Genomic DNA, 27,144 nt, shown 5'->3' with positions numbered 1-27,144 from the left:
GTCCGTTTAAAATAAATAAACAAATAAATAAAAATAAAATAAAATAAAATAAAATAAAATAAAATAAAATAAAATAATAAAATAACTGATAATGAATGAATGAGTAAATAAATAAATAAATAAATAAATAAATAAAAAATAAAGGTCCGTGTCAGACACTGCGCGGTTAAATGGGTGTACAAACCAACGGAGAAAGGGGGGGGGGGGAGGGGAGAGAGAGAGAGAGAGAGAGAGAAAGAGAGGGAGAGAGGGAGAGGGAGAGAGAGAGAGAGACAGACAGACAACTACTACAGTGCTGATGAGTCAGTCTTACCTCTATGATATCCTCCACGTTGAACTGAACATCAAATGCTAGCTCAATGTCATGCTCTGGCAGGATAGGGGCCCCCGTGGTTGGATTCCACCCCAAACCACAAAGGACTCCAGTATAGTTTTTTCCATCCCGATCAACCCTAAATGAAAGGTTTTTAGAAGAGTTAGTATTTTGAAATTGTTAACCCATTGTCTCAACGTTAAAGGAACTGGCCAATAAAATCATTGTTCTGCCAGACCTCGTACAGCAACTGATTTTGCTTATTTTTACATTTTCTCTTCCGGTGTTTACATCAGAAACAACAGAGGCTATGTAGTTATAAGGACGGTAAACGTGTTTATCAGTCCGTTATTTAGGTTTCTATTTCTCACTGCAGCACAGAACACAGAGACTATTTTATCACATTCAGTCTTTTCCTTCCTTCGAGTTCTTCCCATGGGTTAAATTCTTTTTTTTTTTTTTTTTTTTTAAAAAAAATTTTTTTTTTTTTTATTTGACGTTTATTTAGTTTTGAGACATAGACAGAGCATGAACAGGGGAGGGTCAGAGAGAGAGGGAGACACAGAATCTGAAACAGGCTCCAGGCTCCGAGCTGTCGGCACAGAGCCCGATGCGGGGCTCGAACTCACGGACCGTGAGATCGTGACCTGAGCCGAAGTCGGTCGCCCAACCGACTGAGCCACCCAGGCGCCCCCATGGGTTAAATTCTTATTAGTGAGGTTTCCACAGAATATTTATGGCCTGTGAAACAAGTCTAGCACTTAGAAGCTTACAAGATGTTATGTCCCACCTTCCTACCCTGAAACAGCTGTACACACAACACAGAGCGTTACATCCTCCTTTAACCAAAACCTGCCCCCTCCCTCCAGCACCGCGCCCTGTCACTTCCATGTTCAACACATCCTTAAACCTGGTGACCCCTCCATCTCAGCTGCCACCAGCCTGGTCCAAGCCGTCGCCACTTTGCACCTAGACTCATGCGATCCCTTTCTGACCCATCTTCCCCACACCTACTCCTGCTTCTTCCAGTCTGGCTCCCACGCAGCAGAGAGTGTTACTTTTTCAAAACAGACCCAGGATTTTTTTTTTCTCTTCCCATCATCATAACAGAAACAAACCCAGTCTTAAGGGTGGTTTCCTGTGCCATTTTGAGAAAAACCAGAGCCTGCTGCGAGCCACGCAGCATCCAGTGCCCGCTTCGCTCCCCCAGGTCATCTCAAACCCACGTTCTCCCTCCACCCCTGCGCCAGGCTCCAGTTCCCCCGGCCTCCCTACAGGCCTCTCTGCCAGGCTCCTCCCGTGGAGACCCTTCCTCTGCCCGTGGGCTCCTTCTTTCACCCCAGATGTTAGATTAAATGACAGCACCACAGCCCAGAACAGGTTCGACAATATAAAATGAACAGATATTGGGGTGCCTGGGTGGCTCAGTCAGTTAAGCATTGGACTTCAGCTCAGGCCATGATCTCATGGTTTCTGAGTTCAAGCCCCACATGGGGATCTGTGCTGACAGCTCAGAGCCTGGAGCCTGCTTCAGATTCTGTGTCTCCCTCTCTCTCTGCCCCTTCTTGGCTTGTGCTCTGTATGTGTCTCTCCCTCTCAAAAATAAATAAAAACATTTAAAAATAAAAAAATAAAATGAAATACCTTTTCCCATAATTTATATCAATAAAGTTTTGGGTTTTTTTAATATCAGGGGTTTTTTTTAATGTTTATTTATTTTTGAGACAGAGAGAGACAGAGCATGAACGGGGGAGGGACAGAGAGAGAGGGAGACACAGAATCGGAAGCAGGCTCCAGGCTCTGAGCCGTCAGCACAGAGCCCGACGCGGGGCTCGAACTCACGGACCGCGAGATCATGACCTGGGCCAAAGTCGGACGCTAAACCCACTGAGCCCCCCAGGCGCCCCAAGTTTTGTTTTTTTTAATCAACAACGTTTTGATGAAAATAATCTAGGCAAAAAAATAGCTTTTTTCTTAGTCCTAAAGATATACATACACACACAACAAACTTCTTTTTCACTTCAATGAAAATGAAAGAGAATCCCACTTCAAGTGAAATCAAAGACCCAGAATTCAGACTGGTAAATATGGTGCTGAGCATTCGCTATACAAAATGATCGCTGAAGTGTTCCTTTATAAACACTATGCTCTCCACGTTTTTCATAGAGTATCATTTACAATTATTTCAGTTTATACAAAACTTTTCCAGAACACAGATAACAGCCCGGGTCACCAACAGTACGACTAACGGCTGCTCATCGGTGGCCCTCACATGTGGCAACACATGCTCATCACCAGGGACGGTCCCCAGATATTCAGCCTGGAACTGACCCGCACCCGCTCATCTGCCCTACACCTGAAATCAATAAAGGTAATTAAAACACCGGCTTTCGTTCTTTTCTGAGGATCCGAAAAACTTACGGGACCCTAAGACACAGTAATTAGGACCACAGAAATACTTTTACTTCCTTTGTAACCACATTTAAACTCAGACCGACAACAGCAAAAGTCACGACAGGATCCAAGCAAGCAGGCTCGGTGCAGACACAGCAAGGAGGACACGCCAGACGAGCAAACCGTTCGGAGACAGCTTACATAAAGGAGCTCACGTTTATGGAAGCTGACAACTGCCATGCTTGTTAGAACCAACTTCTCCAGACAATGACGTTTAAAGTAAATACAACAGAAGAGGAGCCTGTCCTGCAAGCTCGTACTTTACAGCTGTCTACACGAGCCAAAGAAGGAAACGTAGTTCCTCTAGTCAGTCTGAAGCCTCCATATAAAAATGTTCCCTTAAATATTCTGCAACGTGCACCGTAGTAATCTGCAAAGTACTGTCCACCCTTAAACAACACAGGTTTGAACTGAGCAGCTCCAATTATATGTGGATTCTTTTCAATGAATACACTGGAAAATTTGGGGGGCATCTGTTGAAAAGAACATTTTTCGGGGCGCCTGGGTGGCTGGTCGGTTAAGCGTCCGACTTCGGCTCAGGTCATGATCTTACGGTCCATGAGTTCGAGCCCATGTCGGGCTCTGTGGTGACTGCTCAGAGCCTGGAGCCTGTTTCGGATTCTGTGTCTCCCTCTCTCTCTGCCCCTCCCCTGTTCACGCTCTGTCTCTCTCTGTCTCAAAAATAAAATAAAAACGTTAAAAAAAAAAAAATTAAAAAAAAAAAAAAAAAAAAGAACATTTTTCTCTAGCTTCCCTGATTGCGCGAATGCAGTACGTAAACACATAGAACACACAAAGCGTGTGCACCTACCCCAGGTTATCAGTAAGGCTTCCGGTCAACAGTAGGCTGTGTTGTTTGAGGGACAACTGTGTTTGTTCAAAGTCTACTGAGATTTCCAAATCCTGCCAAGGCCACTCCCCGGGGAAGGACCTTCCGCCTCCTTCGGCTTCCCCGCGATGCTGCCAGGAGCGGCCAGGGCAGGACGGACGTCCCTCACGGCAGCTACCGTCTCCGGGCACCGTGCTGCGCCCCGTGAGCTCACCACTGCCCTTCTTTACAGATGGGGACGCGTCAGAAGCTGGAGGGGCACCTGGCATGCCCCGGGGCGGGCAGCAGGGGACATGCCAGCCAGGGAGCCCAGGTCTACCTGCCGCCACAGCCTTCCCACCAGACCCGACAGCACCCCCTCCCGCTCTACATTCCCGTCACCTCACGCTTCCAATACTTAAAGACACCTTTGGGGCGCCTGGGTGGCTCAGTCGGTTAAGTGTCCGACTTCAGCTCAGATAGTGATCTTATACTCGGTGAGTTCAAGCCCCGCATCGGGCTCTGTGCTGATAGCTCAGAGCCTGGAGCCTGCTTCGGGTTCTGTGACTCCTTCTCTCTCTGCCCCTCCGCCTCTCACTCTCTCTTTCAAAAATAAATAAACATCAAAAAAAAATTTAAAAAAAAAAGACACCTTTGCTGTATTCCCCAATTTTCTCCAGCTTTTTAAAAACAGAGGTAGATCAAGATGTTTTAAATTACAAAAACGGTCCACGACTACACTGAACAATTCAGACGATACGTCGGCATACAGAAGGCGGCATGCCGTACAGACAGGGAGGTCAGGAGCGCACATCTTACGTGCTGTTTTCATGGTGCAAAGCAGACACTTTCCAGTGAGAAGTGGGGTCTTGGATCCCAGGCCTCGGGTCTGAGTGGGACAGTGGCCGGAGCAAATCTCACCGTGGAACGCTTCGGAGGTCGCTCATCAAAGGGGACATGGCTTCCACTCAGCTCTGTCAGGATGCTGGCCGTGGGCACCCAACTACCAGGCCGCGAGGAAGCCCCGATGAGCCCTCGCAGACGCCACCCACAGAGGCCCTGGCGAGCAGAAGCCGAGGCCCCGGGCCACCAGCCACGTGAGCAGGAGGGTGGAGGTAGGGTTTCCACGGGAGCCTTCGGGCCTCCTGCTGAAGACCCGCTCACCACGGGGCTGTCCCTGGCGGCCGCTGAGTCCCTGCCACAGCAACCAGAGGGCTGATGGCTGATCTGTCACGCGGCCAGTCAGTGGAACAAACGGTGAGAGAGTGAAAGTTCCCTTTTAATCCACTGCCGTCATCCATTAACGGGTTTGCCTGGCAGGGCTTTCTGTTGTTTTGGAAGAGTTCTCCTCCCCCGGCCTCCGCAGCACCCCTGCCCCATGGAGCCCTCCCCACCGCCCCCTGCCCAGCCGTGAGGACCCTGGCGGGAGGTGAGGGCGGCCAGCAGAATGCGCTCCTGGAGACGCCGGGCTCGCCACCGGCGCAGAGGACAACGCTCCAGCAGGCTCTCCACGCGGAAGCACCCCGGGGCGGGGGCGGCAGGAAAGGCGAAGCCCACCCGGGGGCAGGTGCGCCGAAGGGCGACCGGAGGCAGAGGCGACAGGGGAGCCAGCACCGCCAGGGCTCGGTCACCGGGCTCGCAGAGGGGTCGTGAGCTGCAGCTGGTCAGCGGCCACCAGGCGCGGGAGAGGGGACCGCGGCCCTCCCTTTTCTCCGCCCAGTGCGGGAATAAAGTCCCTCCTCATCCTCTCTGAAGGGACCTTTTTCTCCCTCGCCTCCCGCCACCACGGACGCCATGTTGGAGATGGCAGACCTTCCCCGTGGTCCCTGGGTGGCCGCCAGCGTCGACAGGATGGCGCGGACCCCGCACCGAGGGCCGCTGGGGCCGGGGCGCCCGGTGCGGGGGGAAGGCCGAGTGCGCCCATGTCAACCATCGCGTCCCCCGCAAGCTCCTCAAGCACAGCTGCTGCTGACTCCACAAATTACAAAAGGCTCCCCCAGCTGACCAGAGGCAGCCTCCCGTGACGAGGCGCAGGCCACCGTCCCCTCTGGGCCCACCTGGCGGAGCCTCCGTGTTCGGACCGCCGGCGTTCCCCACACGGTCACAGAAGGCACCCCATTCTGGCTCCCTTAACCTAAACTCAACAAAACGAGCGTGAAGTATGGGCTACGTGCAAAGTACTACCTTCCCCTTCTGACGCTTGTTTTTGTTCTAGAAAGATGGTGATTTAAATACCATCGATTTCCACATTTCTTGAGTGTCTCTATAACGTAACCACTTGCGCTTTGAAGATTTGAAACTAATACCCGGAGTCACACAAACCCTCCAAGAGAGCCTATTTAGAGGGAAATCGAAGCAGGAGCTTGGTCTAGTAAGAGGCAAGGACAGTGCAGTGTCCGGGTATTCCCGGAGCCGTGCCCCTGCTCCCACACGGTGGCGCCCTTCCTTGTTAGACAATGACACGTGCTGCAGATTTTACAGGTCTGTCCGCCCCGCGGAGGACTCAGAAGACACCCCATTCATCAAGATATTTATCAGCTCGTTATGGCAAAATTAGAAGCCCAATTCCAACATTTAAAGGCATATTAAATCCTTTGGGGACAAGAGCGGGTTGGGAACAAATACATATGTGACTAGAGTAGGGCAGTGTTTATAAAAGCCATTTTACATCCACTCTGCAATTACTAAAACGGGTATTTACAAAGACGTCATAATATGAAAATGCCTGTATCTGTGGAAAAGGACGCAGTACGACAAACACCTAAAAACAAAAAATATACTGAAAATAAATACGCTAAACATTTAAAAATGATGACGCTTTTTTCCCATTCAGCTTTTTCCAGATTTTTCTAAGGAACGCACGCTTTCAGTGGGAAGCAAGACCCTACTCAGCTGTCGTCTACACTGCAACAAGCACCATCTGAGGCCACACCGGCAGACCGAGCAGGTGTATGGAGAGAGGGCCGAGCAAGCGGCAGAGTCGGGTGGTCCCGGGGGGGCGTGCGGCCTTCCCAGAGACCAGACCCCGTTTCTCCGCAGCCGCCGCCCTCTGCAGACGCCCACGAGTGCTTCCCCGGCAACACCCCGACTCTCAAGTGAAAAGCTCACGTGGCAGCTGTCCCCACGTAAGGGTGCCCCGAGGTCTCCCCCCCAGCTCACCGCCCTCTCCGCTACAGCCTCCAGGAGAAATCACTGTTTGGTCGAGGCATCAAAAAGAGCTACAGCAGTAGGACACAGCAGTGCGCCTCCTCCCCCATGGTCACCAGCGCCGGTGGGGAAGGTGGGGGGGGGGGGGGAACCAGGCGTCTCGCGGACAGCCAGCCGGGAGCCTGAGAGCAGAGTCACACCGCGGCCCCTCTCCAACAGGACGCCCGCCCCGAGCCCGTTCCCAGCTCCTCCTCCAGCCCCTCTCTCTCACTCAAGCCCCGCGGGACGAGAGCTCTCTCCCAGCCCACTGCAGGCGTGTCCCCGCGGCAACCGCTCCCATCGCGCCCAGGCAGGCGCGGCCGGGGTTCTGGGTCTCCTCTCCAGGGGAGGGGGCACAGGGGTGCGCTCGCCCACCCGGGTCCTCGCTCCGCGAAGCCCGGACGAAAGGACGACGAGCCCCGCACCTCAGCTCCATTGCGGGTGCGAAGAGCACACTGAGGAGAGCCGGGAGGCCAGGGATGTGCGGCATCAGAGAGGTCTCTCTCAGCAGCATGGTGGACCCTGCGGGACGGGCAACAAAGGCAGCGTCAGAGGCGAGAGTCGCTCTGCAGGACCCCGCGCCCTCCTGGCACACCCCTCGTCCCGCGTCCCCCGCTCTGCGGAGTCCACTCCATGGATGCGCCCCACGGCACCCCACGGCGGACGCCATCAGACCTGCCGGGGACCTCTGTCTGCCTGCTCTCCTCTCCTCTCCCCACCTTCCTTCTCACTGGGCCATCGGCTTTGTCCCAGGGCCAAGCCCTGTTCTACTCTGAGGACAAGCATGATGTAACAAATGACCGACCCGTCAAGAAACCGACACCCGCGCCCTCGTATAAAAGGAAAGGTGGTGCTCTATCTCTTAGCCCCGCAGCGGCCGGCGCGCTCAGAGAACGGCCTCCAACCGTGGCACAAATACACACGTTCGCTGTAATCACGGGACAAACCGCTCCTGGTAACAGAGCGGCGCAGGGAGAAGAGCACGCGGCAAGTGAACACAGCCCCACTCACCGGTGGCGTTGACTGACAGGGAAGCCGCAACCAGCATCCTCTGGTGGAGGTCCTCAGGGGCGTCGCTGATGATGACAGAGTTGATGCTTTCCTTCTCGATCCAAACACACCTGAAAGGGGCGTCGGCAGGAGACCGAGGCTGAGCCACCCACCGGGCAGCGTGCTCCGTCCAACCCGCAGCTGGCACGACAGACACAGGCAAGCGCGCGAGCGCAACACTCAACAGGTGAAAGCCTCTTAACGTCCCAGCGTTCCTTGGCGCCTCCTCTTCTCGCCCGGGACCGCCGGCTCCCACCCTCGTCTCTCGCAGGCCTCGGCCTCGAGCGACACCCGCGTGCCGACAAGGCCCAGATCGCCACCTCCGTCCCAGGGGCCAGGTCCCGCGCTCCCGACCTGGAGGCCATGAGCTACGGCGCAGGCGGGCCCCCGGCCCCCCCTTCACTTGCCAGCAGAGGCCCCGTGGCCACTTGGAAGGCCCTCCTCCGCTCTTCCCCTTCCAGTGTCACTGACTCTACTCTCACACCGGCCTGCTGACCCCGCCCGGGAGCTCTCATGAAGTTGTCTGTTTCCGCACCTCCTGCCGGGGACTCAGCGTGGCCCACGATGTCCCCGCCCGGGATTCCAGCAGTGGGCGGCCTCAGAAGTACGCTCCTGCCTGACACCCTCCTCCTCCGAGATCCGGTGCGTTCTTCCTACTGTGCTCCGCACACCTTCAAGCGCCCACAGACCCCCTGCCAACCTTTCGGAACCGCAGGCTCTAGCAAAGGGCCGGTGGGCCCGAGCGCTGCACCCCTCACGGCTCCAAGAGGCGCCTGCTCTAGGCATCCAGCCGTCAGTTTACCTCGTAGCCAAGCGATTGTTTAAAGGGCACGGTAAGACTTTCCAACTGGCTTCAGATGTCGAGACCTCGCTTCTGGAGCTCGCCCTCACCACACAGCTCTGCGGCCCCTCTGTTTCCGCCCTCCCTCCAGCCTCACACACTTATTCAGAAGTGCCGGGTCACGGCGAGGCCAACGCCTTCAGCCAGCCTTCACCGCCCCTCACTGCTGCTCCTCAGTCTCCCCTGCATTCCTCCCGTCACAGGATCTCTGGAAACCTCTGTGGCGTTCCGGGTGTGGTCGGGGCCCCTCCGAGATGCTTTCATGATGTTCAAGAGCCTCACCAACCCGTCCCGGGAGGACCAGTTTTCCCTCACACACCACCCCCCCGGACCCACAATTTTGGAATCACACCGAGTGCGTTTTGGTCACTATTATTCCCCTCAAACCATAAACAGTTCCCAGAACACAGTGGCATTCACAGGGTTGCTGAATGAATAACAATACAGAAAAAATGAAGTCTTGGTTGGAAGATTCTCAAAAAGGTCTTACACAGAACAGCTTTCATGTAAGAGACAAAGAGTACCTCAGATCTGGAGGTAGGAGAGAATGAGAAGGAGCTGGAAAAGGGAACGTCCCAAGAGCTTAGACATAAAGATTAGTTTCCGAAAAGCTCTATAAACAGGGGAGCAGAGGAAAAAGGAACCCACGGGGAACGTAAGCTAATCATACCTGAACTTGGAGATTCTGGTCAAACTGTGACACTTCAGTTCATAAGGGTTAAAAGGCCCGTGAAGTGTTGCCTGTATATACAAAATACGCAGAGTGTTACCAGTGAGCGAGTTATCACTACGCATTTAGGGGCACCTGGGTGGCTCGGCTGGGCATCCATCCAACTCCTGATTTCGGCTCAGGTCACGATCGTGAGATTCCTGGTTCGTGAGACCGGGCCCCACGTTGGGGTCTGCGCGGACGTGCGGAGCCTGCTTGGCATTCTCCCCTCCCACCCCGCCCCTCCCTTGTTCTTGCGCTCTCATGCGTGCACGCTCTGTCTTTCCCTCTCGAAATAAACATTTAAAAACTTAAAAATACACACGTTTCAAAAATCCAAAAATCAGCTCATGTGTTAAAGAAAACAGCTACACCTCAGCTACGACACCTTCAGGTTCGGTGGGAAGAGATGTGGCACGGGTGCTCTTCTGGGGACATGACTCTTTGCTTAGCGTTCCTTGACAGGAACGCTTCAGGAAGACACTGGCCAAAAAAAGGAAATGCTGCCCAACACCCGAGTGACAGTATTCTTCTCACCGCACCAGACCAGCCCAACCGAGCAGGGAGCGCCGGGGACACACGGCCTGGGGCGGGGGGGGGGGGGGGGGGGGGGGCCTTCTCCCACCAGGCGGGCACCCCCGCGGGGTCCCAGTCTCCACAGCCCATACGCCACCCTCTCCCCCCGGGCAAACAGGCACAGCGGCCTTAGGAAAGGCTGGTTGAAACACAAGAACTAGACTAAGCACCTCTTTACGCCAGGCCCGGCTTCTCCCCTCACTAACATAGGCTCCACGGCCAAAAAAGTGTCAACGTTAAAAACCAGGAAGAGAAAAACCCATCGGGACCACTGGCTTATGACTCAGCACGTAAACATAAAATTATCTTAAGTTTTTAGGCTGTATTTTATATTTAAAAAAAAAATTTTTTTTTAACGTTTATTTATTTTCGAGACATAGAGAGACAGAGCATGAATGGGGGAGGGTCAGAGAGAGAGGAAGACACAGAATCCGAAACAGGCTCCAGGCTCTGAGCTGTCAGCATGGAGCCCGATGCGGGGCTTGAACCCATACACTGTGAGATCATGACCTGAGCCGAAGTCGGAGGCTCAACCGACTGAGCCACCCAGGCGCCCCTAGGCTGTATTTTAAAACAACTCCTATAAATTACCTTGCAATTGGGGGCCCCCAGTTTATTAGAAGAAAAGCTCTCCAACAAAATCCGAATCAGGTACTTTTTGTCATCTTTCACGGGTGACGGCATAGACATATCTGCTATGTCTTCCACGGACTTGGAGAAGAGACCCTTGAGAGCTTCGTGGCTTTGCTGAAGAGAGTAAGGAAAGTTCATTTTGCCAGAAGAAAAAACTGTACTGAAAGCACTTTATTCTAAACTAATCAAAGTACTTCACAGGCAGGACCTTATTCTAGGCTGACTACTAGGCATTTAAGGTCACGAAAAAATCTTGTCAAGTATTTCAAACAAAAGAATTAAGACAGGACTCGTTTAAGGCTCAATTTCATCAGCCTTCCCTACCTCTGGGCCATCAGAAAATTGAAGAGACTGAGAAATAGTTCTTAAGAGAACTTTCCGTACACAAAGTCTCTGCTGCGCACGGGGGACACCGCCAGAATCCCTAAAGTGGCTTTCGCGTAGCCAAACCCAAAACCCAGCCGGCTCTCGGCTACCCCCCTCTTGCCGGTCCCCGCTCTCCCTAATCCCAGCCCCTGCATCCTCAGCAGACGCCACAGAAGGGAAAGAATGGCCTTCGACATTTGATTCAAACGGGCATCTCTGAAGCCTTCCGACCAAGAAAAATAGCTTCAGGACGGATTTTGAAAGAAACGTTGAAAATCGTTTTGAAATACGTGAAGCACTCCGAACAAACGTTTATCGATTACTTTCATCAGGGAGCTAAACCCTAGAATTCGTTACAGAAAAAACAACTCCCCAAATGGAAAACCTTTCTATACCTAACTTTCATTCCAAGAAGGAAAAAACAGCTTAATGATAGGAAACCAACAAAGCGACGCCCAGCCGCCATGATTTCGTGTCAAAGAAACCTAGACCTTCAGAACGGTGCCAGACACACTAACTGTCCACCCGTCGGCATCCTGGGAGAGGAAAGCAGGGCCCCCGTCCTCCCCCCTCCCTCCCTCCCTCCCGTCCTCCCCTCCCTCCCTCCCCCCCCGCCCCTCCCTCCCCCCCCCGCCCCTCCCTCCCCGCCCCCACCGTCTCTCTCCCTCTCTCACACACACACACACACACACACACACACACACGCACGGCCACACGCGCTCCAGCCACCAGGACGGAGGTGCGTACTCTGGACTCGTAGGGCTCCTCGGCGAGCTCGGCGTAGCCCTCCCGGATGAGGACGTCCCTCACGCTGACGGCGTCCTGGGCCCCCGCGCACCGGTACACGTCCACGTGCAGGACGCCATGCACCACGGAGAAGACCCTCACGAGGAGGGCGCGGCCGGTCACGAGGGAGGCGAAGCGCCGGCCGGCCTCGCGGCTCCAGTGCTCGCCGCACACCAGAGACTTGGCGGAGGGGCGCATCCCGCGGATCTTCAGCTCCAGCGCCTACGGGACAGAAGGGCGCGGCTGACCCGCTTCCGTGACCGAGCGAGCCGCTCCCCCCGGACGCTGCCGCCGGGCGGCCCCGAACCGGGGTCCGCGCCAGCGGTCTCGTCAAAACCCTCCCAGACACGCCGCGGCCCACCGACCGACCGACCGACCGACGGACGGACGGACGGAGAAAGTCGACGTGGGGGGTGCGCACCCGAGGAGGCGCGGGAAGGGCAGGCTGCCCGTCACGCGGTAGGTCGCGGGAAGAGAAGGTGACGGCCCGAGGGACACGGTCGGCGGCCCCGCGATCGCGCCGGACGGAGACGGACGGCGGCCGCGCCCGCGCAGTAGGGCACGAGGTGCCGAGTGGCGGAACCTCTACGCCGTACGCCCGAAACAAACGTCAAGCTCGCGTCGACTAGACTTCACCAAAAATAAGGAAAGGGTTATGTACACTCAGAAAACACAACTGGGGGCAAGTGAGGACGTCGCAGGAAAGGAAACGCGGGGTCGCTCTTCTACCGGAACGGAAGTTCGGAGCTCAGGACGCCTTCCGGACGGTTCCCGTGCGGACGGAAGGCGTGCGGGTGCGTCTCCGGGCCCCCCAGGCTCTGGCTCGTCGCAACACGACCAGACCCCTCAGAAACAGCATTCAAAACGCTACGGAATTGAACCGCTACTCTTCCGCTAAGCGCGAAACCCTGCACGTATCTCAACTCGCTCCACAAACGAGCCCGCAGCACTACGTTTCTGGAGAACGGCAGACACCGACGTGGGCCAGTGTGACACGGCGAGTCCCCCCCCCCCCCACCAAGTCTGGGGCCCGGCCTGCCTGCGGGGGGAGGACAGGCCACGTGGCCTCCACAGGCCTTCCCAGCTCCTCACCGAGGCCGCAGGGACTTCGCCGCCTTACCTGAAACGGGAGTTCGAGAAGTTGACCGGGAATCTCCATTAAAAGGTCAAGATCCACGTGAGACCTGTTGCCATAGTCCACAAAGAACACCTGGAGGAGGGGAGAGGACATGCTTTGGCACAGGGTCACACGCCACGCAACCATCTTCTCGAGCTCCGAAACCGCAGGAGTCTTGTGACCGGAACTTAAATCCACACGTCGTGGAGGGGAATAACTGCTTTGCGAGGCTACTTTTCTAACTGAAACGATTTTATAATTTCCACTTAAAATTAGACGAGATCTTCTATAAGCTGCTACAAGTTTGCCTCGCTTCCCTCTGCATGATTAGTTACAGAAAAACACACCTCAGCAGAATTCCCAGAAACGTAAAGGATTTGAGCTCGAAAGTAGCTCTCTTGGTCAAAATCAGTGAAAGGCGCCAGGCAGACCAGGTCCGGGTGTGGGTGCGTGGGCAACGGCACCAATTTCAGTCGGTTTATTTCAGCAGTGAGCTTTCTCAGAATCTTGGAGGTTCTCTCATCAACCCTGTATCCCCAGAAGTGTCCTACCTCAACCACCTAAAAAAGAAGGAAACAAAGCAGAGGTGACCTCCAGAAGCGATTTCTATAAAAAGGTTATCACAAGCCCACACGGCAGGACACACAGTACTGTGACCCGAGTGATCCTACGGGCTTTTGACCGGTGCTTACAAGAACACTCAGGGCTCGCGGGTCACCCACGGTGAGGAAACGTGTGTCACAGACCCCTCTCAGGTGTGTGACTCGCCAGCACGCTCACCCACGAGAGGCTCCGACCCACGAGAGGCTCCGACCCACGAGAGGCTCCGAGCCGCGAGCAGCCCCTGGTGGGTGAGCCAAGTCCGCAGAGTCTGCAGGCGTCCTCGGGGGCAGCGCGGGCGGGTGTGGTGTGAGGCCACAGCCCCGGCGAGAGCAGTGACAAGTGGAAGGAGGAGGAGCAGACGTTCCGTCGAAAAAGGCCTCACTGAGCAGCCCCTGCCCACGCTGCCAGGTGCAGCGAGGACCCGCAACCGCCAGAGTTTTCCAGCAGCCTGGAATCCAGGTTTCTACGTGGAGTCTCCTGATGAAGCGTGGCCAGATTTACCAGGAAGCAGGGATGTATTTCCACTGAAATGTTTTTTAAGACGGAGGGGCGCCTGGGTGGCTCAGTCGGTTGAGTGACCAACTCTTGGTTTCCACTCAGGTCACCATCCCAGGGTTGTGGGATCCAGCCCTGCATTGGGCCCCATGTGAGCGTGGAGCCTGCTTGAGACTCATTCTCTCTCTTAAAATATATAAACATCAAATTTAAAAAAGTAGTAAAAACCACCTTAAAGAATAATGATGTTGATGGCAGTTCTGTTGACATAAACTGAGTAATACGGGCATGCGTCACTGTGCCAATGAACATTTTCACGTGTCAAGTCGAAATTAATGTTTTAGCATTTTAAACTTTTTTTATGACATAATTACAGAGAAAGAGCATGAGGGGAGGAGGGGCAGAGAGAGAGGGAGACACAGAATCCAAAGCAGGTTCCAGGCTCTGAGCTGTCAGCACAGAGCCTGACACAGGGCTCAGACTCATAAACTGCAAGATCATGACCTGAGCCAAAGTCGGACACTTAACCCACTAAGCCGCCCAGGTGCCCCCCGCCCCGCTTTTTTAAACATTTTTTTAAACGTTTATTCATTTTTGAGAGACAGAGTGGCATTTTAAATGTACCTAACGTTTTAAAAATTAGACTTTGATTCTAGAATATTTGTGTTTCATTTTCTGTTACAGTTCCATTTCCATTTAACAAGTACAATAATGCAAGCACACCCACATTTACTAGCTCACTAAGGTGCACAGGCTGTGTGCATGTGTGTGTCTGTGTGTACAAGTACATGCACTATTTCGTGTCTACAGCATGACAATCCTCGGTTAAAAAGACAGAAAAGCTCTAATGATTCAGACACACCATCTCACCTCTGTGACATCAATTGTTAAGAGAAGATCTGTAATTGTCTGGGACCTGTCGAATGTGTTAAATGAGACCTGCATAGGATCTACTGTCTGCTTCTGGAAGTCCACATTCACCCTATGTAATGTGATTAAAGAAAAAAAAAAAAAGAAAGAAAAAAAGACAATAAAATTCAGGTGTTACAAAGAAAACACATTTACATATGTGAAGTCACTGCTCAAACTATTCCATTACTTATACAAGAAAAAACCATTTTAACACAAGAAAAGAACATCTTGTAAGCTGGCAATGACAATTTGATTTCATCCCAAATCTGAGTGTGTGATGGCTTCCCGAGCTGCCCGGGGTGGGGGGTGGAGCATGCACCCAGGGGTTATACACCACCCCCAGGGGTGTATTCTAAAGGTCTAGACTCTTACAGAAGACCTGTTAAGGGCACACATTCTAAGACCTGCCATATTTCCTAACTTCTGGTTTCAGAAGTGAATGACTTTGACTTTTCCTAAAGTACGAGAATCCATGCCTGGTTCAATGTTAGAAAACACATACGTGATTTTCTAATAAACCATGGAGACATAGTTCATCTCTTAAAACAGTAAGACAGCAAATGCTGAAGTCTGAGGACATGAACTACAAGTGTGATAAAAATACAATTCCCTTTTCCTAATACTTTCTTTCTAAAATGAAGTGGAAGAATTATGAGAGATCCTAACCCAACTCTCTGCCCAGCTTTCAGACCCACTTATTAAGAGTGATTCAGGCAGGGGCGCCGGGGTGGCTCAGTCAGTTAAACGTCCGACTTCAGCTCAGGTCACGATCTCGCGGTCCGTGAGTTCGAGCCCCGCGTCAGGCTCTGGGCTGATGGCTCAGAGCCTGGAGCCTGCTTCCGATTCTATGTCTCCCTCTCTCTCTGCCCCTCCCCCGTTCATGCTCTGTATCTGTCTCAAAAATAAATAAAACCTTAAAAAAAAAAAACAAAATTTTTTTTTTTTTTTTATATTTATTTTTGAGAGAGACAGAGCATGAGCGGGGGAGGGGCAGAGAGAGAGGGAGACACAGAATCGGAAACAGGCTCCAGGCTCCGAGCCATCGGCCCAGAGCCCGACACGGGGCTCGAACTCACAGACCGCAAGATCGTGACCTGGCTGAAGTCGGACGCTTAACCGACTGCGCCACCCAGGCGCCCCAACAAAATTTTTTTTTTAAAAAAAAGAGTGATTCAGGCAAAGCTCCCAGCAGGACACACCCTCCCTGGGCTACAGACCCAACTCCCTGCACCTTCAGAGCCTCAGAATCAAAACCTCAACATGGAATAGTTGTCGATGGGACGTGCTTCCTTCCCTCACCAATTCCAAATTCCTGTCAAGGTCCTCACAGAATCAAAAAGATCACAAATAAAAAATGATGACTGAGGGCGCCTGGGTTGGGCGTCCGACTTCGGCTCAGGTCATGATCTCACGGCTTGTGAGTTCGAGCCCCGCATGGGCCGTGTGCCGACAGCTCGGAGCCCGGAGCCTGCTTCGGGTTGTGTCCCCCTCTATCTGCCCCTCCCCCACCTGTGCTCTCTCTTGCTCAAAAACAAATAAACATTAAAAATTTTTTTTAAATGATGACTGAGAATTCCTCCACACGGTACTGGGACAGTGTGACCCAAAGCAAAGGCATCTGTTACATCCTGAAGGGTGATTTAACTCAGTCCAAGAGAATCAAATCCATATGCCCAACAGCAGCTGCCGAGTGCCGAGTGCCACTGCTTGGGGCCACCACGCGGGCAGCTCAGCCTCCCTGTAGCAAACGAGGCTGGAGGGAGAGCCCCTGTCAAGAGGAAGGGGTGGCTGGTGTGGGGCGGCACCGGGGTGCTTCCAACACATCTCCGTTTTTGTCCCACCATCCACTCTGCTGACCACAAAGAATACTCCACTTTGCTTAAAAAGAGAAAATGAGAGGCGTGTGGGTGGCTCCGTCGGTTCGGCATCTGACTCTTGATTTCGGCTCAGGTCACGATCTCACGGTTCGGGAGGTCGAGCCCCACGTCAGGCTCTGTGCTGACAGCGCAGAGCCTGCTTGGGATTCTCTCCCACCCCCCTCCTCCACCCACACGCTCTGTCTCTCTCAGAATAAATAAGCCTTAAAAGCAACAACGACCGTATTTGAGACTGTGACAGCAGGCAGACGGGGGTGCCCGCCCGCCTTCTGAAAATACCTTGTGTTCCTGAGCTTCGAAACCGCCCCTCCTTGGACCTTCCCCTCGATCTCCTCTGCAGAGTGTACATTCAGCTCCAGGGAAACTTTCAGCTGAGACATCTTCATCGCCATGTACACCGCGGGAAGAGTTTTAAACCTCTCTGTCGGATTACGTGAGAACTCCACGAAGGCTCTGCTCCACAAACATAAAGAAAAAATCAGTTCATCAGGAACCTGAAAAGGAGAACTGAATGCATATTAATTTCTCTCAAAATGAGATGGACATTTTTAATTACACCTCTCCTCAGAATACCAGAAACTCTTCATTCCACAATTAAGAAATTTTCCTTAAATGAAACTACCCACTTAAGAGAAAAGGAAATCACAAGGACCTGTCATCTCAGTAAAACCAAGCGCCACCCTTATGAATTCCCCCATGTAACGCAGGACACACGCCAAGTGCGAATGAGACTTTCAGCCAAGGAATCTTGACTCTCACAACGAACACAGAATGACGGCTCCGTGAGCCCCCACGGTTTTTCTATTTTACTGTAAACTAAACACAGAGGACAGAAAATCAAGAAGAGGTCAGTCTCTCCATGCTCCCCTCCACAAACAGCACCGGGCTGACCCCCCAGGTGGGCTGGCGGACACCCCTCGCCACCAGGCCTCCCACATCCCTGCCAGAGGAGAACCGAGCGTGCACTGAGGGCGTCTGCTGGGCATTTCCCGGGATAAATAAAGCTTCAAGTTCACACTTGCTTGTACACGAACGCCCTGGGTCAAAACATCATCGTCATGCAAACAGACCTACAACCCCTCCAAGTACCGTCACGGAAACGTGGACGTCTGAGCCCCGTGAAGGACGCGGCCGGTGAGGAGGGGCCGGCAGGGACGAAAGTCAGCCCCTAGCTCGGCCCTGCGCCCAGCCTGTCTGCAGCCTGAGCCCGCTGCCCGGGGAGCACCTGCTGTCCTCCGCCCTCCTGCACCCCCCCACTGCCCTCCTCCCCAGACTCCCGGTGGACTCCCCGCTGAGCACGCGCACTGGCCTGTGCCCAACTCGCTCCCCTCCTGTTCTGTCGCCTTCTCTAGCCGGCTCCTGAGTTTCTCCTCAGAAAGCTTCTTTCACACGGAGGCCACACTTCCAGAATGCCCATCTTACAGCAGATTCTGAACTCCCGCCCACGGGACCCCCGCCCGCGCCCCTCCTGCCGGGGGGCTGCTCCTCACGGCCCCCTCCCACTCAATGCTGTCTGGAAGTCTGGAAGACCTGCCCTCGTGGACCCCCATCCCCTTTGTCCTGTACACGCGACCAACAACCAAGCCCAAGAGATCTTGTGTCTCACCTGTGGCCTCCTTGGTGTCAAGGGTTACCTTGCTTTACACGACTGCCAAGGCTCCCCCCCTTCTCCGCCCTCTGATCGCGTCCTACAAAACGGCACAGCTCCAACACCCGGGGGTCTCCACACACCCGTCTATCCGTCCTCATCCTGGCCAGGTGGCCACAAAGGACCATCCGGCATAGAGCACCCGACCTCCACCACACACACAGACCTGACACAACACCAGCTGCCAGCCACACGGCCTCCGCCCCGGCCTCGCGCGCACCCCACTCTCTCCAGAGACCCAGCTGGGCTCGCACTGGGCCCCTACGGGAGCAGCGCCTCTTCCTGCCCCAGCACCCACCTCCGCCGCCCACCTCAAACACCTCCTCGGAACGTCCCAAGTGAACGTGACTGCTCCGAGCCTCAGAAAGAATGTCTTCCGACCACCTGGGCCTCCCTGATGACAGTCCGAGACGGACAAATGTCTGTGGAACCCCACGACTAAGCGGACACCCCACCGCCAGGCTGGAAGCTCCACGTGGGAAGAGACGCTGTGCCTGTGAACTTACCACCTGTGCCCAAAGGCCCTTCACGCCTGACACCACTTCCTCGCTCAAGAAAGCCCTGCGTGACCCATAAGGAACACAGCCTTTACTCCCTCAAATAGTGATTTGGGTCATCCTTTGTCCTTACACACTCGATGCACAAGGACCGCTCCTGGTACAACCAGAAGAGCACAGTTACACCTCCAATAACTGACATGACATTGCTATTGTGGCTGAAAAGCCAGAAACAAGGAATCGTGTAAAATAGGATTAAAATACCTATTAAAAAAAAAAGGCTCAGACAGGAAGAATATGAAACAAACACAGACTCCAACCCAGTGACAAGATCAGACTTGTTGGCTGCCGGCCACTCAAACCCGGCAAAGATCACCCACGCACAACTGGAGCCATAGCCAAGGCAAACGCGATTTCTCTTCTTTTTCAACCGAGTGACCTCCTAAAGGGGCTAAGCTGTGAGCCTGGTGGTCCGCTACCAACAAGGTCCAATGACGCCTGGGGAGTCAGGACAGAGAGCTTCGCCATGTGGCTCCAGTTTTAAATAAGTGATTTGTAAACGTGATGAAGAATCTCCGTGTAATCTGAGGTGCCCCTGGGTGGCTCAGTCGTTAAACACCTGACATGGGTTCAGGTCACATCTCATGGTTCGTGGGTTCGAGCCCCACGTCGGGTGAGCTCGAGCCTCATTTTAGGTGAGCCCTGTTTCTCTCCCTCCGCCCCTTGCTCACTCGTGCCCCCCCCCACAAACAATTTCAGTGTAATTTGTGTTTGAATATTTAAGAAGACTTGAGATACTATAAGCTAAGCTAGTTCAATCTGTAACCGCTGTGGACAGCGTTGAGACCCTGTCAGGTTACGAAAATCGATGTATTAATCATAGGAACAGAACTTACAATGTCTGAAAAACTAACCCAAACTGACATCAGCTTAATAAAAACAATTTATAGACCACCAGAAAAAATCTCCAATGTTAAAACTAAAAATCAATTTACAACCATAGTCTTTTCTTCACACAAACATTCCCTCCTAGAAATAAAAACTCAAAGGGACACTCTGAGCCGTGCCATTCTGGCCCTTATACCTGCAATTCAGGTAAGGTGAAACGTACTCAGCGTCCGCAGTACTTGTCTGCCAAAAATAATTAGAACACACGTGTGTTGAGTAACTACACGCAGGGAGGCCCTATCCCGGGGTGTCTCCATGGCCTACAAAGCAACCTATCACTAGTGATGCACCGTGACCACCTAGGGGCAGGCGACTCCCCAAGCACCGTCCCGGCACCGCAGGGCGTCACCGGGCCTTGTCGGTAGCAGACCCACAGGCTCACAGCTTAGCTGCTCTAGGAGGCCACACGGTCGAAACAGAAGAGAAATCGCGACTGATAACAAGACAGACCAAAGCCACGTTCCACGGCCATGTGGAACAGCCCAAACAGAGACCCATTTCTACATACACTCAGTTTTAAGGATTCGTTCCTGCAAACATTAAAAACGTTATGGCTCTTTCGTAACTACAGCTGATTGCAAAAATATACTTACTTTGTACCATCAAATACAATGGATTTGACTTGACCACACTGTCTAAAGAGAGACTGTAGTTGTTTATAGTAGAGAAATCCATAGGGAGGAATGTGCTTCAACTGTAACACATAAAGCAGGATTAGTATTTAGTATTAGTATTTTAGCATCAGAGCAGACGTAGAAGCTAAGGAAACAGTTATGATGTTCATAATATTCACAAGCTAAAGCCGCTACACATTATTTTAGTTCACAAAAACATAGTTTACGGTCTTTAACCATAAGATGTAGACTCTACGGACAGGTGTACCTAATGACTAATGACTTTTACATCGTAACTGAGCTTCAATAATAAACACATGCTAAATAAAAGCTAGCTCTTTCTCTGCCAAAATAATACAAAAGTCCAACAGGAAAAAAAAAAAAAGCTGTTTTTTTATTTTACTTTAAGCAAGCTGACTAAACACATCTCTTGGCACAACCCCTCCTACGTACACGAAGGGAACCAGCAGGAGCTCTGCCCCACGGGCCCGAGGGGCACCACACACCGTGGCCACAAATCAAGCACACTGAGCTGCAAACCTCTCCCGGCCCCGACTGCTTGCTTTCTCCCCTCAGTCTGGGTGATCGGCATTCCAGGCTCTGGCTGGGCAGGAAACCTGGGGCCCCTGCACCAGCGGCCCCAGGCCCCAGGAGAGGCCGCGAGAGGTTGGGGGGGAGGGGGGCGAGAAGCCCCGGTTCTGAGCTGCCAGGTCAAGCGTCCAGTGGCAAGGTATGGAATTGCCCCAGGACTCACCCACCACAAGAAGTAAGGATGAGGGTAAGTCCCCACATCGAGGGGTCAGCGCAAGGCTCAGGGAAGCAGAACATAAAATCCGTAACAAAGGGCCTCTCAGGTAGGGGTTGAGTCAACAGGAGCTATCCTCTGGTCTTCCTAATGCGCATGGAGGGCAAAGGTCTGGCCCCAAACCCCACTCGTGGCAAGCACAGCTGGAACCTGACAAGGACCCCACGGGATCCTTCTCGCTGTGCACAGGGCAGGGGAGAAGACCACATCGTGAGTCAAGGAAGCCAAACAAAAGAGCCTTGTCCGGCCTGAAGACCCACAGGGGCAGAGTCCCCAGCAGCGGTAAGAGACTAATGACCACTTTTTACATTAAAATTCCTTTCAGCTGCCTGCCCCCAGCCTGAGCACCAGCAACATTCAGGCTCGTCCCAGATCTCCACAACACTCAGTCGCCTGTGACCCTCCCCGTGCACCTGCTCCCTTCAGTGATCGTGGCGACGTTACCAACAGGAAAAAGCTGGCATGCTCGAGCGCTTACTGTAGGCCAGCCACTTTACCGAGGGCTTTACACCCCCCTCTGTCAGGTATAAAGTGGTAACAGAACCGAGTGGTGCAGTGAAAGTCCAGTTCCCAAGTACTTTATTCCAGCTGTGCATCCTGACATCTCCACGTGCTCAGGTTTAACCAAACGGTCCACAAATGTTCGTCCAATGGTCCATGCCAATGGCTGAGCATCAGATTCACCGAAAACACATATTATTTAAATGTTAATTTCCAGACCTTTCCTTCTAGTTCAGATTTTGTGGCATGGAGCCCTGAAATATTTAAAAATAAACAAACACTCCCTAGCTGATTCTACTGGGCATTCAGGTCTGTGGATCAGTTTAAATCACAGTCCTAATCTGACAACCAATAACGTCTCACTTTGTGTAAAATGAAATTGTTAACTAAATATTCTTAACCTTATGGAGAAGGGTCTTAAACCCTTCAAAAGGGCACATTATCAGTTAGCCATAAATATGTAACTTCTCAAGGCTATCTTTCCAGGCCAGTTCTGCAAAAAAGGAAGCAAGACTGAGGGCAAGTAGATGTGTGTGAAAAGGTCAAACAAGCTGTGGATATCCGCGTGAGAGGCAAAAATCCACCAGGTACTTGTAACAATGGCAACACCTGGAGAAACACAACGTTCTGTAGCAGCCACTCTGAAACGGAGCGCCTACCACGATGGTGGTCTTCGGGTCTTTGCCGGCCAGCTCCCTCACCGCCATCTCCTCGTCAGGCTGCCCGAAAGTAAAGTAATTTGGGTAAAAGGCACCCGCCAACACAACCTGGAAGAGAAATGTACTTTCATGAAGTAACGTTATTTATCAGTCTGTCTCACCAACACACAAATCTCTTCCCAGAACGATGTCAATAGCTGTAAGGTAAAAAATGAGCTTACATTAAAAAAAACTAGACCTTCTACCAACTGAGCCGAAAGTCCCAATTCTGGTTATTTTACTGGAAAAAGAGCAGCAGTCCAGACACAGTCTTTCTTCAAAGGACATGGAGCCCATCTCAGAAGGAGGGCTAGGAAACAGTGCCGAGTACAAGTGAGGGCACAAATGACTCTTCACACTTTCCTACCTGCTCCCCAGCAAACTCCCCTCTATAGGAAGGGCACCTCTCCACACTCCAAGAAACACATCCAGTGTGCACTTCTATTTTTTTTTTTAACATTTATTTATTATTGAGAGACAGAGAGACACAGAGCATGAGCAGCGGAGGGGTAGAGAGAGGGGGAGACACAGAATCCAAAGCAGGCTCCAGGCTCCCAGCTGTCAGCACAGAGCCCGACGCAGGGCTCAAACCCACAAACTGTGAGATCATGACCTGAGCCGAAGTCAGTCACTTAAGCAACTGAGCAGCCCAGGCACCCCAATACGCACTTCTAAAAAGCACTCTGCAGAGTCCCTTCTTCAATCAAAATATCATTCGAAACAAACACTCACAGAAGACTCTCCCTCCTTAAAGCAATCTGAAACCCAGAAAAACACCGTCTTCTGGCATCATTCTGTTTGCAGACATCTTCCATCAACCCAATTCGACACGCTTGATGCACACAGACGTCTTCCTCCTCCTGACCCCAAAGTGGAAACAGTAGCCACTTTTCTAGGCTGTGTTTCCTTCCACACAATGCCCGTAAGGTCCCACCCAACAAGCTAACTTGATCACGGCCTCCAAAGTTAGTATCTTCAGTATAAGGGAATAGCTATATATGTTGAATAACACGAAGAACGTTTTTAGTTTCTTGAAAGCAAAAAACCAAGGACCCCTCCTGAAACAGGAACAATGGCTGGCGTACTATAGAAACATGCCTCTGGAGATTAGCAATGGATCTGGATGACCAGCCTGATGATGTGGAAACCCTACGCTATGCAAGGTGAGAATGTTTCCTAACCCCCAAAGCAGGATGAACATCACGGACCTAAAATCTCTGCTGAGACACGATTTATATCAGGAAGACAGAGTGCGTGCGCTCTCAACCACAACACCTGGCAAGAAGAAAGAATCAGGACAGATATCCAGGAAACCCCAGCATACCTGCAGGATGAAGCGCTGCTTATAAATATATTCTTGGTCCATGACAGGCCGCCGCGAATCAACGTACATGTTGAACTGAGAGACCCGATTCTTCAATTCTCCGTACAGCTCAGCCACCTAAGAAAAACACATGGAGATATGAGGTCTCAAAGTGCTCCTGCCATTCAGAACAGTGAAAACACTGGAAAATAAGCACACTATTGGGAAAGCACTCCTACATCTATGGGATCAAACACAGAATTCATTAAGAGTCACCTTATCAAAGACTAGTAAGATACGGAAAGGATGCTCAACAATAACCACTAACAGAAATATCAGGACAGGGCTGCCTGGGGGCTCAGTTAGTTAAGCGTCCAACTCTTGAATCGGCTCAGGTCATGATCCCAGGGTCATGGGATCGAGCTCCGCATTGGGCTCCTCACTGACAGCGTGGGGCCTGCTTGGGATTCTCTCTCCCTGCGCCACCCCTCAAAATAAACAAATAAACATAAAAAAAGAAATACCAAGACATAAAACCATATATGCTTCATGATCCCAATCTATAAGTGTGCAAGCGCGCAAACACGCAAACACACGCACGCGCACACACACACACACACACTGCAAACATGCACCCACAATGCCCTGTGGGCATAGGAAGAGCAGGTAACCAGAACCATCTCCTCTGCTTTAGTCCCTCACATGCCTCTGAACCCCCACCATGAACATGCATTGCTTTTGTAATTAAAAACAAGCTTAAGTGACCAATGGTTCAACAGTTGCTCTGAACAAAAAAAAAATCACCCAGTTGCGATAAAAACCATCTCACACAGAACATCAAACTTCAATACACAGACACAAAGGAACACACAACAATAAATATCTGTAAATTGTTCATAAATTAATTTACCACAAAATTATCTTAATAAACTAAAAAAGTAAAAAAACCACACAGATGTGAACATTAACTGAAGAAAACAACTAAGAAGAATTGGAGAGATAGAAAAACTTAAAAGCTGTGTTCTGTGAGGATGTGCAAAAAGCCTACGACATGTACAAGGACCAAGCCCATCACCCCCATGGTAACCAATGCACTTCCATGTTCCTGAAACCTTTCTTCTTTTCTTTTTTTTTTAGTGTTATTTATTTTGAGACAGAGACGGTGAGTGGGGGAGGGGCAGAGAAAGAGAGAGGAAGAGAGAATCCCAAGTAGGCTTCCAGCTGTCAGCACTGAGGCAGACGTGGGGCTCAAACTCACGAAACTGAGAGCAAGAGTCGGATGCTTAACCGACTGAGCCACCCAGGTGCCCCCTCCTGAAACCTTTCTTAAGGCCGTCATGACATATGACTTCTTTACTTAAAAATCAGCTTAGCAGACGGCAGAGGAGCAAGGAAGTTCTCTGCTTCTCTCATCCCTGAAATGCAGCTAGATTAGCACCAAACCATCTTGCACACCTAGAAAACTGATCTGAGGATTAACACAACAATCTGCATAACTTCAGCCACAGAACTCGGCAGGTACGCAGCATGGATTGGTGAACTGGGGGAGAGAGAAGCTTCTGAGGGTAGAGAGCTGTTTTTGTGGAGAGAGGACAGAGATGGGGGGAGAGTACAGGAAAAGCACCCCCCTCAAAAGCAGCTGGAGAGAAAGAGAAGAATGGAAACAGCCCCAAGAGACTGAACAAAAAAGGGAAAAAGGAAAAAGGAGAGGGTTTCACAACACCATTACACTCCATAAGCAGGGGAGTGTAGGATCGGAAATTCTGCCGCTAGTGGTGCTCTGGTGGAAAGTATGAATCCCCTGGGAGCACACAGCAAGGTCCAAGGGTCCTCAGGCCACATGGGGAGAGGCAGTTCCCCTGCTGGGAGGACACGTGGTTGAGGCTGTGTGGCCTCCCCACCGGGAAAGGTCCCAGTGGGCCCCAGAGAACAGCCACGTTTGCTGGTGTTGGAACAAGGACGTTTATGGTGAAGCCTGGCGCCAGATGTATGTTGCGGTTTGCCATAACCCCTGAATCGCTGCTGCTACGTGATTGCGCGAACTTTCTCTGGGCGGGCTAACACCCAGCCACAGTCTCCAGGCCTCTGCAGCAGCACAGTGGCCATCATCATTCCCGGAAGCAAGCCAGCTCCCACCCACTGCTCGGCGAGACACTCCCCCAGAGGGTCTGAGCAGGCCAAAGCAACAGGGCCCTTAGAACTCAGGGTTTTGGAAACACAGCCACATCTGAGATAAAACTCGGGAGAGAGGTGCTGCCTGGCAGGCTGACAGCTTGGTCACCAACAGTGTAGAAGCCGGAGTAGACAGAAGCCAGAGACAAAGGAGGGGTACCTGATGATCAGTTGGTGAGAGCACAGAGTTCTGATGCTACAGACTGGGAAGCTGGGTGACTCCGTTTTCACCCCTCCCGTGCCTACACACACACACGCGCGCGCCTGCACGCCACACCAATCAACCCCAATAAGCTAAGCAACGCCACCTAGTGGAGAATGGAGCCACTACACCAACCCTGTCCAGCTGCGTCAACCAAGTCCTAGAGGAACACCACAAGTCTCTTGGCTGGCTCTGTGTACAGACTATGAAGGGCTTCATAGTTTGACTTCTAGGAGAAACTGGATGTAATTTCATTTGGATTTCATTCTGTTTGCTGGTCTATCTACTCATTTTCTCTTTTTCTTTTGTTATTCTTGGATACAGAAAGAAAAAAAATGTATTTTTATTTTCTGTTTTTATAATTTTTACTTTTTTACTATATTTTTAAATTTTCGTATTTTTTTATTCTACTTTACTTTCTTCATTTTATTCTATTTTATGACATACATTTTTTTAATTTTTAAACTTTTTCTTACTTTTTTTCTTTTTATTTTCTTTCCCTATTTTCTCTATTCTAGCAAGCTTCATTCAACAAGCACACCAAAACATACCTAGGATTTAGCTTCTTTTATTTGATTTTTTGTGCTATTTTTAATTTTTTACTTTTTACTTTTTTGTTTAATTTTTTTAATCTTTATTTATTTTTGAGAGAGAGACAGAGTGTGAGCGGGGGAGGAACAGAGAGAGGGAGACACAGAATCTGAAGCAGGCTCCAGGCTCTGAGCTGTCAGCACAGAGCCCGACGTGGGGCTCGAACCCATGAACCGCGAGATCATGACCTGAACCAAAGTGGACACCCAACCGAATGAGCCACCCAGGCGCCCCTAATTTTTACTTTATTCTTCTTCCTCCAAAATGACGAAAAGAAGGAATTCACCCCAAAAGAAAGAACAGGAAGAAATGACAGCCAGGGGCTTAATCAACACAGATATAAACACGATGTCTGAACCAGAATTTAGAGTCACTATAATAATACTAGGTGAAGTTGAAAAAAACCATAAAATCCCTTTCTGCGGAGATAAAAGAAGTC

General features: G+C 51.6%; 1 protein-coding gene across 7 annotated transcripts in view; it reads right to left on the bottom strand.

The window, feature by feature from the left end:
* TDRD9 (tudor domain containing 9) overlaps positions 1 to 27,144 on the bottom strand; it is a 113,279-nt gene that overhangs the window by 14,325 nt on the left and 71,810 nt on the right. For 6 of the 7 annotated variants that reach the window (XM_058740435.1, XM_058740430.1, XM_058740433.1 and 3 more), the window contains 13 exons: positions 23,762 to 23,878; positions 22,399 to 22,506; positions 20,413 to 20,513; positions 17,006 to 17,179; positions 14,808 to 14,919; positions 13,187 to 13,399; positions 12,843 to 12,932; positions 11,645 to 11,944; positions 10,529 to 10,684; positions 9,323 to 9,393; positions 7,773 to 7,882; positions 7,187 to 7,283; positions 314 to 452 (listed from right to left, as the gene is read on the bottom strand). In XM_058740435.1, coding sequence (XP_058596418.1) covers positions 314 to 452; positions 7,187 to 7,283; positions 7,773 to 7,882; positions 9,323 to 9,393; positions 10,529 to 10,684; positions 11,645 to 11,944; positions 12,843 to 12,932; positions 13,187 to 13,399; positions 14,808 to 14,919; positions 17,006 to 17,179; positions 20,413 to 20,513; positions 22,399 to 22,506; positions 23,762 to 23,878 — 1,788 coding nt within the window. The remainder of the gene's footprint in view (positions 1 to 313; positions 453 to 7,186; positions 7,284 to 7,772; positions 7,883 to 9,322; positions 9,394 to 10,528; positions 10,685 to 11,644; positions 11,945 to 12,842; positions 12,933 to 13,186; positions 13,400 to 14,807; positions 14,920 to 17,005; positions 17,180 to 20,412; positions 20,514 to 22,398; positions 22,507 to 23,761; positions 23,879 to 27,144) is intronic. The other variant, XM_058740432.1, reaches the window with a different exon arrangement.

This window comes from Neofelis nebulosa, chromosome 7 (assembly GCF_028018385.1).
Source record: "Neofelis nebulosa isolate mNeoNeb1 chromosome 7, mNeoNeb1.pri, whole genome shotgun sequence".
In the NCBI taxonomy this organism is placed as follows: Eukaryota; Metazoa; Chordata; class Mammalia; order Carnivora; family Felidae; genus Neofelis; species Neofelis nebulosa.
This window is presented reverse-complemented; position numbering and strand designations above follow the sequence as displayed.